Source organism: Gorilla gorilla, chromosome 15, assembly GCF_029281585.2.
Source record: "Gorilla gorilla gorilla isolate KB3781 chromosome 15, NHGRI_mGorGor1-v2.1_pri, whole genome shotgun sequence".
Classification (NCBI taxonomy): Eukaryota; Metazoa; Chordata; class Mammalia; order Primates; family Hominidae; genus Gorilla; species Gorilla gorilla.
The window spans coordinates 68705462-68717069 of record NC_073239.2 but is presented as its reverse complement, the minus strand read 5'-3'; the positions used below and the strand labels follow the sequence as shown (position 1 = coordinate 68717069).

General features: G+C 45.8%; 1 protein-coding gene across 1 annotated transcript; it reads right to left on the bottom strand.

Moving 5' to 3' along the window:
• Positions 1-1755: 1755 nt before the first annotated feature.
• On the bottom strand, positions 1756-5683 carry LOC134757181 (olfactory receptor 7E24-like). The gene is made up of 2 exons (XM_063698347.1): positions 5527-5683; positions 1756-2456 (listed from the first exon to the last, which is right to left on the bottom strand). Exons 1-2 carry the CDS (start codon positions 5648-5650, stop codon positions 1756-1758), a joined length of 825 nt encoding a protein of 274 aa, XP_063554417.1. The 5' UTR covers positions 5651-5683.
• Positions 5684-11608: the final 5925 nt, after the last annotated feature.

Genomic DNA, 11608 nt, shown 5'->3' with positions numbered 1-11608 from the left:
GGATATGAAATATTTGTCATTCTGTGTCTGGCTTATTTCATTTAATATACAGACCTGCAATCTCATCCATTTTGTCTGCAGCGGAGAGGATTTTCTTCCTTTTTAGGCTGAATAATACTTCATTGGGTGTGTATACCACAGTTTCTTAATTGAAACAAATTTCTAAAGAGCTAATATTTTTTAAATGTCTCGGAATGTGAAATTTCAGGGATACAGTGCCCATTTTATTCTTTTCTATTTCCCATCTTACGTATATGCAAGTGTATAACAAAGCAGCAATCAATGTGTGTATAAATCTATAACTTCAACAAATGTAAAATGTAAATGCTAAGTGGTGGCTGGGCGCGGTCGCTCACGCCTGTAATCCCAGAACATTGGGAGGCGGAAGCGGGCAGATCACCTGAGGTTGGGAGTTCAAGACCAGCCTGACCAAAATGAAGAAACACTGTCTCTACTAACAATACAAAAAAGAAAAAAAAAAATTAGCCGGTCATGGTAGCGCATGCCTGTAATCCCAGCTACTTGGAAGGCTGAGACAGGAGAATCGCTTGAATATGGGAGGCAGAGGTTGCAGTGAGCCGAGACCGTGCCATTGAACTCCAGCCTGGGCAACAAGAGTGAAACTCTGACTCAAAAAAAAAAAAAAAAAGGAATAGAAAGAGATAGAAAATGCGAAATGGTGAGAAAAAAACAGCATAATACACATTTGTATGGTGTTGATGGACTACGCATTTGAAGATAATATTTGAAGAAATCATATTACAGTTAATTTCTGTTCTTACTCATTGGAGCTTGATGCCTCTAAAAACTTCGTCATTGGAACCACCTCTGGTGCTTTAAAGGAAAAAAAAAAAATCCACATACTTACACAGGTGCAAGGAAATCAGAATCTCAGGTATTGAGACCCAGGCCTCATCATTTGTAAGCTCCCCAGGTGATTTGACTCAAAGCCAAGATTGAGGAACGGCGACATGGATCTCTACACACAACCTGCCTAAATAGGTCCTCTAGAAGCAGTTTATAAAGAAATTCCACATGAACTCTGGAAGAGGATATGAATTTGATGTACAGTATGTCCTCACTTAACATCTTTGAAAGTCTCTTAGAAACTTCACCTTGAAGCAAAGTTATGTACAGTGAAACCACTTATTTTTCATCAACAGTATAACTACACAACTTTGAACAACCAGTGGTGTTGGAGGACCTCTTGTACATTGTTTCCATAAAGTCAGTTTTCAGGGAATTCCAAAATGAAGTGAGGACTTCGTGTATATAAAAAGATGGTTGTGATTCCACCTGGATGACAGGGTTATTGCTCAGAAACTAAAAGAGGCCGCCTAGGTATAGAGGATTCTGTCATGAGGTTTCTGCTGAACAAAGGATCCCAGAATACTCACCCATTCCAGTGAAAGGCATAACGAAGAAAGCAATATTCACAAAGGAAATGCGGAAAGGAATAAAAGCCGTCAAGCCACAAAAATAATGTGACCAAGAGGCAGGATTTGCAGATGTAGAGATTTGATGTGGTTGCCCTTTCTCACCCACACAAGAAAAAGGATGCAAGAGATCATGAGATTCGACTGTTCTGCTGTGCAGCCTCCGCAGGGCACTTTGTATGTCCCTGTTTCTCAGGCTGTAGATGAAAAGGTTCAGCATGGGGGTGACCACAGCGTACATTCCTGACTCCACGACACCATTCCTGGGGGGTGGTGCCACAGCTGAAGTCAGGTACATGCCAATGCCTGTTCCATCAAATCAGCAAACAACTGCTAGGTGAGAGCCACAGGTGGAGAAGGCTTTATACTTCCCATCTGACGATGACATCCTTAGAACGGAGGGGACAATTTTAGAGTAAGACAAAAGGATCCCTGAAATGGGAAGAAAACCAAACATAGTACTATCGAAATATATGAATACGTTATTGATGACGCTGTCAGAACAGGCAAGTTTGAGAAGTTGAGATGGCTCACAGACAAAATTAGAGCTTTCCACATTCTTGATGATGGTGAATTGTAACACAATCCAACTGTGCAGCTGGGAATCCAACAGGCTAAGGAAAAAGGACACCAAAACGAAGAAGACACAGAGGTGAGGATTCACGATGACTGGGTAGTGCAGAGGGCAACAGATGGCTACAAAGCAGTCATAGGCCGTCACAGTCAGGAGCATGTCTTCTATACATGCAAAAAGGACCAAGAAAGACATCTGTGTCAGGCAGCCCGCATGAGAGATGACTCTGCTATGCGACTGCGTGTCCACAATCATCTTGGGAACCGTGGCCGAGGTGTAACCGAGGTCAGCCCAGCACAGGTTGGAGAGGAAGAAGTACACAGGGGTGTGGAGGTGGGAGTCAGAGCTGACAGCCAGGATGCTGAGCAGGTTCCTCAGCACCATGACCAGATACATGGACAGGGACAGGGAGAGCAAAGCGAGGACCGGCTGCAGTTCTGGATCCTCTGAGAGTCCCAGGAGGAGGAATTCTCAGACACCTGTGAGATTCAGTGGCTCTGAGTGTCTTGGACACCTTGAGAAGGAAAGAGGATTGGGAAAATAAAAGATAAAAACCAGCCCTTAATGCTGTGTGTATATTTTGGATGCAAGCAATTCACAAGGAACATTTTCACACTTGCGGACCATACACCGCCAGCAATGTTTCTCAGTTGTGACAATTCCAAAAATCTCAGAATTATTACGTGATTTACTTTTTTGCTATACAAGTCTTTCGGTACATACTACTTTAGAGAAAATCCACTGAAGAATATTAGAAGACCAAAATGTCATGTATAACAAATCCGTGATCTCGGTAACATACGGCCTGCTCTTTTCAGAAAAAATACAATGCAATGAAAATGTCCTTCTCTCTTTAAGAAAAAGATCTCAGTCTAATTGAAAGAAATTAAGAAGCCATGAAATACACTCTATTTTATTCTGACACCGTGCTACAAATTCCTTTCATGTAGAGTATGTAAAAGGACGACACAAGAGCTAGGACCGCATTATCTAAAAACGAAATCGAACCTTATAGTTCTCAATCAGAACACCTTTTCACATGCCTGTTACTTTTCATATTTATTATCATCCTTAGGTTTTCTGACATCGTTTCTTCACAAAAGTACATGCACACTCAAATATGGGAGCTGTGTTTCCAAATGAATTGAATATATAACTCTTGGCCGAGCGCCATGGCTCACACCTGAAATCCCAGCACTTTGGGCGGCCGAGGCTGATGGATCACCTGAGGTCAGGAGTTCCAGACCAGCCTGGCCAACGTGGTGAAACGCCATCTCCAGTGAAAATTAAAAAAAATTAGCCGGGCGTGGTGGCGGGTAAGCCTAGCTACTTGGGAGGCTGAAGCAGGAGAATCCCTTCGAACCTGGAAGGCAGAGATTGGACACCCTGTGATAGGATTTTTGATATCCTAGGAAGATATTGCTCCTGACAGCAGAGCGGGCGTACACCCTGTGATATTATTTGTAACATCTTAGAAAGATATTGCTCCTAATATCACAGTGGCTGTACACCCTGTGATATTAATTGTAATATCCTACAGAGATATTACTCCTAATAATACAGTGGGTGTACACCCTGTGATATTATTCATAATATCTTACGGAGATACGACTCCTGATATCACAGTCAGTGTACACCACGTTTGTACACCCTGTGATCTTATTTGTAACAACTTAGAAAAATATTATAGCTAATACCAAAGTGGGTGTACACCCTGCAATGTTATTTGTTATCTACTAGGTAGATATTACTCCTAATGTCACTGTGAGTGTACACCATGTGTGTACAGACTGTGAAATTATTCGTAATACCCTAGGAAGATATTACTCCTAATAGCACAGTGGGTGTACACCCTGCGATATTATTTGTAATCACCTAGGGAGATACGATTCCTAATATTATAGTGGGTGTACACTCTGTGATGTTATTTGTAGTGTCCTAGGAAGATATTACTCCTAATATCAAAGTGGATGTACACCATGTGTCTACACTCTGTGATATAATTCATAATATCCCAGAGAGATATTTCTCCTAATATCACAGTGGGTGTACACCCTGTGATATTATTTTTACTATCCTAGAGGGATATTGCTCCCAGTATCACAGTGGGTGTACACCCTGTGATATTATTTTTACTATCCTAGAGGGATATTGCTCCCAGTATCACAGTGGGTGTACACCCTGTGATATTACTCATATTATCCTAGGGAGATATTACCTCTAATATCACAGTTTCTGTACACCCTGTGGTATTATTCATCATATCCTAGGGAGTTATTATCCCTAACCTCACAGAGCGTGTACACCATGGGTGGACACCCTGTGATGTTATTGGTCATATCCTAGGGGGATATTATGCTTAATGTCACAGTGGGTGTTCACCATGTGTGTACGCACTGAGATGTTACTCGTAATATCCTAGGGAGAAATTCCACCTAATGTTACAGTGGGTGTACACCATGTGTTTCTATTCTGTGATGCTATTGGTAGTAACTTGGAAAGTTATTAGTCCTAGTGCCACAGTGGGTGTATACCATGTGTGTCCACTCTGTGATGTTATTCGTATTATTCTAGGGAGATAGTTCTCATAACATCACTGTGGGTGTACATCATGTATGTACTCCCTGTGGTCTTATTGGTTATGTCCTGGGTTGATAGTACTCCTAATATCACCGTGGGTGCACACCGTGTGTGTACATTCTGGGATGGTACTCATAATAGCCTAGGGAGATATCACTCCTGATGTCATAGTGGGTGTACAGCCTTGTAATATTCTCGGTAGTATCCTTGGGATGTATTACTCCTGTTATCACAGTGGGTGTGCACCCTGTGATAGTATGTGTAATATCCTAGGGAAATATCATTGTATACCTGGTGATATTGTTTGGGACATCTGAGGGAGCTGTTTCTCTTAAAGTCAGAGTGGGTGTACACCCTGTAATATTCTTCCTAATATCACAGTGGGTGTACACAGTGAGTGATATTTTTTTCTAATATCCAGCGGGGGAGAGGACGATATTGCTTCCAATATCACAGAAGGTGTACACCCCCCTGCGATATTGTTCCGAATATCCAGGGAAGGAGAGGATGACATTATTCCCAATATCACTGGGGGTGTACCACCTCCTGCCGGGATATTGTTCTTAATATCCGGAGGTGGAGAGAATGATGTTACTCCCAATATCCCAGGGGGTGTACACCACCCCTGTTTGTAAATACCCCCTGTGATATTGTTCCAAATGGCCTGTGAAAGAGTAAATATGACTCCCATTATCGCAGGGGGCGTTCAGCCCTGATGATATTGTTTTCTAACATCGAGGGAAGGAGAGTATGCTATTACTCCCAATATCGCAGGGGTTGTACACCCTTTTGTGTTTTTGTGCCCAATATCCAGGAAAATAGAGGATGATATTACTCCCAATATTGAAGTAATTGTACAGCACCCCTGTGATATTCTTCCTAATATCCGGAAAGGAAAAGAATGATATTACTCCCAGCAGCGTAGGAAACGTATACCCGCGCGGTGGTATCTTTCCCAGTATCCAGGTGGGGAGAGGATCATATTACTTCCAATATCGCAGGGTGTGTGCACCCGCTCTGTGATCTCATTGCTAACATCCAGGTTTGGGGAGGACGACATTACTCCCAATATCGCAGGGGGAGTACACCCTCCCGTGACCTTGTTAGTCATTTCCTGGGTGGAGAGGATGATATTACTCCCAATATCGCAGGGGGTGTACTCACCCCTGTGAAAATCTTCCTATATTCAGAGGGAGAGAGGATGATAATACTCCCAATATCGCAGGGGGTGTACGCAACCCTGTGATATTGTTCCTAATATCCAGAGCGAAAGAGGATGATATGACTCTCAATATCGCAGGGGGTGTACACCCCTCCTGTCCTATTGTTCTGAATACCCTGGGAGGGAGAGGATAAGGTGACGTTGAATATCGCAGGGAATGTGCACCCTCCGCCTCTGATACCCTTCCTAATGTCCAGGGGAAGAGAGGAAAATTTTACTCCCAATATCGCAGAGGCAGTACACCCCACCTGTGATGTTGTTCCCAATATGCAAGGGGGGGAGAGGATGATACTACTCTCAATATCGCAGGGCTGTTCACATCCCCAGTGACATCTTTCCTAATATCTAAGTGAGAGACAATTATATGACAGCAAAGGTCGCAGGGTCTGTACATCCCTTCCTGATGTTGTTCCTAATATCCAGGGGGGAAGAGGATGATATCAAATATGAAAGGGGGTGTACAGCCCCCACTCCTATGATATCATTCTTAATAATCGTGAGGGGAGACGATGATATTACTCCAAATATCGCAGGGGTTGTTCACAACCCCCTGTGATGTTGTTTCTGATATCCGGGGGTGGGGGGGAGAAAATCATATTACTTCCAATATTGCAGGTGGTGTATACCCCACCTGAAATATGGCACCGAATACCCAAAGAGGGAGAGGATGGTATTAATACCAATATCGAAGTGTGTGTGCATGCCCCTAGTGATACGGTTTTTAATATCCAATGGGCGGGAGGATGATATTAGTCCCAACATCCCAGAGGGTGTACACTACCCCTGTGGTATTGTCCCTAACTTCCAGAGGGGAGAGGATGATATCACTCCCAATATCTCAGAAGTTGTACATCCCCCGTGATATTGTTCGTCATATCCAGGGAGGCGCAGGATGACATTCCATTGAATTTTGCGACAGGCATACACACACAGTGTGATATTGTTCCTAATATCCAAGAAGGGAGAGGATGACATTACTCCCAATAAAGCAGTGGGTGTACATTACCCCTGTGTTACTGTCTCTAATATCCGGGGCCGGGGGAGGCGGGGAGAGGATAACATTCCCTCAAATTTAGCAGGTGGTTTGACGCCCCTCGTGGTGTTGTTTTACATATCCAGCGGGGAAGACCATAATACTATTTTTGATAGTCCGATTCATCCGCTCCACCTTTCCGGAACTCTCAGGCCAGGAAGCGGCATGCAGTTTCCGTGTGATCCCCAATACCGTTGCCGTCTTCTGTAGCAAGTCAGCCACAAACGCAGGCCCGTTATCTGAGCTGATCTGGAAGGGCAGTCCCAATCTAGGAATCAGATCTCGAAGAAGCACATGGGTTACTTCACGAGCTTTCTCAGCTCGCGTTGGATAGGTCTCCACCCACCCAGAGTAGGTACGCCCAAGAACTGGTAAATACTTGTTCCCTCCACACTCTGGCATCTCTGTGAAGTCTACCTGGCGATCTTCAAAGGCGGCTGCTCCATAAGCTTGTATGCCGGGCGGAACGGCTGGACCTTGCCTCGCATGATGCTGTTGGCAGCTGACACACCGCTGCCTCACCGTTTTGGCAAGGGCTGAGAAAGGCAAGATGTAGAAATACCAGCCTAACAACTTTTTGCCGTGACTCCTGACCTAGATGGGTGGTTTCTTGCACAGCCAGTACAACTGCAGCTCCTCGCAGCTGTGGCACAGCTACTCTCCCATCTGGTAACCGAATCCATCCTTCCTCCATCACTTGTCCTTCCCTCTACCTGGAGAAAGTCCTTTTCTTCTTTAGAATAAGCAGGTCCAAGATCAGGTGCTTGAGGGAGCAGAGGAGCTGTGACTAATGCCTGGAAAGGGGCAGATGCTGCTTTTCCAGCCTCTGAGTCAGCGCGGGAATTCCCCAAGCCCACCAAGGTGGAAGCTCGCTGGTGTCCTCTGCAATGCATAACTGCCACCTTGTGGGGTTTCCATACTGCTTCTAATAAATGGAAGATTTCTGGTTGATATTTTCTGCCTTTTCCCCCAGAGTTCAATAGGCCCTTTTCTTTCTATCACGCTCCATGCACTTGAAGGCTTAAAAAGGCATACCAAGAATCAGTGTAAGTGTTGACAGTCTTACCTTCACTGAGTTCTAAGGCCTGAATTAAAGCAATGAGTTCAGCTTTCTGGGCTGAAGTGGCCTGGGGCAATGATCTGGCTTCAACAACAGTGTCCAGGGTTACCACTGAATACCCTGCACCTCTCTCTCCATGGGGGTTGACGAAGCTGCTCCCGCCCACCTATAGTTCCCAGTCTACTGATGCCTAAGTCTGGTCCCGGAGGTCAGGTCTGCTAGAGTCAACTGAGTCCAACACTTCTACACAATCATGCTCGACAGGGCTCTCTGCTAGCGGGAGCAAGGTGGCAGGGTGTAGGGTGTTACAAACTTCAATGGTTATACGGGGATTTTCACAGGGCAAACTTTGGTACTTGGTGAGTCCAGCATTCGTTAGCCAATGATGTCCTTCAGTATTCATTAAAGTCACCACAGCATGGGGGGCCTTTGTGTTCAGGTTCTGCCCAAGAGTCAGCTTATTTGCTTCTTGTACTAGCAGGGCAGTTGCTGCCAAGGCCCTCAAACACAGGGGCCATCCTTTAGAGACCCCGTCTAATTGTTTAGAGAGGTAGGCCACCGGCCTCGGCCAGGGCCCCACAGTTTGGGTTCAAAGTCCGGCTGCCATCTTCTCTCTCTCTCTGACACATAGGATGAAAAAGGCTTTGTCAGATCGGGTAGCCCCAGGGCTGGGGCTGACATAAGTTTCTCCTTTAACTCATGAAAGACTTGCTGTTGTTGGGATCCCCATTCAAAAAGTTCCCGGTCCCCGTCCCCTTTGTGACCTCATACAAAGGCTTGGCTTATACTGTAAAGTTTGGGATCCGCAGTCTACAAAACCCCACAGCTCCTAAGAATTCTCTCACCTGCCTTCTGCTCTTAGGCTCCACTAGATGGCAAATGACCTGCTTTCTTTCTGATCCCAGGCTGCGTTCCCCCTGTCGGATAGTAAACCCCAAGGAACGTACCTGCTGTCAGCAGATCTGAGCTTTTTTCTTGGACACCTTATACCCACAGTCCTCCAGGTGTCAGCGTAGGGCAATCCGTTCCCTTGGCGCACCCGACTGCTGTGGGGTGTCCCAGCAAAAGCTCATCAACCTAGCGGAGCAACGCGCAGCCTAGGTCTCTGGTGTGAAACTTCTGGAGGTCTCAAGCCAACACCTCCCCGAAGGTGGTGGGGGAGTTTTTGAACCCTTGGGGAAGCCCGGTCCAAGTGTACTGAGTAGTGACACCTGACTCCGGATCTTCCCACTGAAAGGCAAACAGCTTCTGGCTCTCAGGGGCTGATCTGATAGGAAAGAAAGTGTCTTTCAGGTCCAAGCAGGTGAACCAGCTGTCCTCAGCTGGCAGCAACCCCAACAATGTGGACGGGCTAGGTACTGTTGGATGGAAAGTCAGGGTAGCTTGACTAAGCAAGTGCAAATCCTGTCCCGGCCTGTAGTCCTTGGTCCATGGCTTGGGAACAGGCAGGAGGGGAGTGTTCCGTGGAGACCGACAAGGAACTATCATTCCAAAAGTTCTTAGGTGCTTAAGATGGACCTGGATACCTTGAAGAGCTTCTCTGGGGACCGGGTCCTGTTTTTGCCTAAGCGGCTGGGCCCCAGTCTTAACTGGCCAACCCTGGAGGGTTGTCTTCTGCCCATACTCTTGGCCACCGCTTAGCCAGAGCTGGTCTTATCTCTTGGCCCGGCTGAGTTCAGAGAAGTCTCCATTCCTCCTCTCGGGGGACCGTAAGGGTCATAATGACTCCCGTGGCGGGTAACTTTAGCAGCAAAGAGCTGTGTTCTGTCAAAGACAGAGCAGCTCTCAGCTTGCTAAGCAAGTCCCTTCCCAACAAGGGCAAGGGACAGTCAGGCATGTACAAAAACCGATGAATCACTTGATGTCCTCCTACAGTACGAGTCCCAGGCAAGCAGAAAGCTAGCTTTGCTGAAACCCCCTTGGCTCCGGTGATGTCAAGAGTCTTTCTGGATAAGGGGGCGACCGGGGCAGTTACTAGCGAATGTTCAGCACCGGTACCTACAAGAAAATCAATGTCTCTACCCCGGACTGTCATTCTGACCAGAGGCTCTTTGGGGACACTTGAGCCCGGTCTCCCTCAGTCCAATAACCCTTCTGCCAGGTTGAGCCGGGCCCCTTCCTCCTTGTTCGGGGCCTCCTGCTCTGAGTCACCTTGTTTTCTTTTGAGCTCAGGGGATTTGTTCTTCCAATGTCCTATTTCTTTACAATAAGCACACTGGTTACGCTGCAAACTCTGACAGCCAAGGTGAGTTTCTTTCCCAGGGCCCCTCTTCCCTTACTTCTTTGGGGGGACCGCTCTGATTGCTGCAGCTAACCAACAGGTCGGCGTTTCGCCGGGCCTGAAGTTCATTCTCTTTGCGCTTTTTGTCGCGGCTTACTGCGTCGCCGTTTACCAACACCTGCTTAGCTATTGCTCATCAATGTGATGTATTCATCCCTGCAAGCCCAGCCTGCTTCTGCAGTTTTCTTCTAACGTCTTCCGCGCTTTGACGGACTAAAGCCATGTGAATCATGCGCTGATTTTCAAGGTTATCGGGATCAAGGGGAGTATACATACCACAGGCCTCACACAGTCTCTGGTGGAATTGTGCTGGACTTTCTTCTTTTCCCTGAATGACCTCAGAGACCTTGTTAACATTTGTGGCCTTCTGAGCTCCCCTCTTGAATCCTTCCAAAAGAGCTTCCCTGTCTCGGTTTAGCCTTTGCATATCCTCTCTTTCACTGGGGGTGGGTTCCTGGTAACTGGGTCCTTCCATACTCTTGGGGGTTTTGATAATCAGCTGGTGCATGTTCCTCTAACCACTTAGTTGCTGCGTGGAGCCCTCTCCGCCTTTCGCCTTTCATCTCTCTTAAAGAGGAACATGAGCAACCGGTGGCGATCAGCCCAGGTGGGGTTGTGGGTCTGGATAACAGTTTGGAGCAAATCAATTAGGGCTTGCGGCTTTTCGCTCTAGGATGGGGTATTGTTTTCCCAGTTGAGAAGGTCAGCAGAGGTGAAGGGCTGGTACACAAAAACACGCCTCTCCACCACGTGACCATCCTCCTCTATCCCAGTATACCGCTGCTCTCTCAGGGGTATTTGGATCCCCGTTTTGGGTCGTCAACGAGCTGCCGAGGGAGGGGTGGGGTGGAATGGCGCAATGTGACTTGCCGCAATTAATAATCTCAGTTATTAATTGATACTAATAATGATCAATATTAATAACTGATCATATAATTCTTAAAATCAATACCTATAAGAATGATAATTCATATTAAAGAGTTATACTCATGATAACAATAAATGATTAATATTAATGATTAATGATGCCTGTATTAAAGAGTGATATTAATCTTATTCATTAGAAAACTACCATATTAGCTCCTAATAATTAATATTAATATTAATAATCTGAACACTATTTATTAGCAATGATTTCTTAATATTAATATTAATATTGGTAATACATATTCATGGTAATGATAAATGAGGAAGAATTAATATGAATATTATCCCTACTACCTCAGTGGGTGTACACCCACCGGTGATATTGTTCCTAATGTCCAGGGAGGGAGAGAGCATGATATTACGTTCAATATCGCAGTAGGTGTACACCCACCCGGTGATATTGATCCGAATATCATCTCCGGGGAATGGCGTAGGACGTTACTCCCAAGACAGCAGTGGGTGTGCATCCACCCGGTGATATTCCTCCTAATATTC

Coding starts and splice junctions, on each gene's coding strand:
- LOC134757181 (XM_063698347.1), bottom strand. CDS start 5,650: ATGTCGTCCTCCCCAAACCTGGATGTTAGCAATGAGATCACAGAGCGG. Junction 2,457..5,526: donor GGAAAGATACCACCGCGCGG/GTATACGTTTCC, acceptor TGGGACTCTCAG/AGGATCCAGAACTGCAGCCG.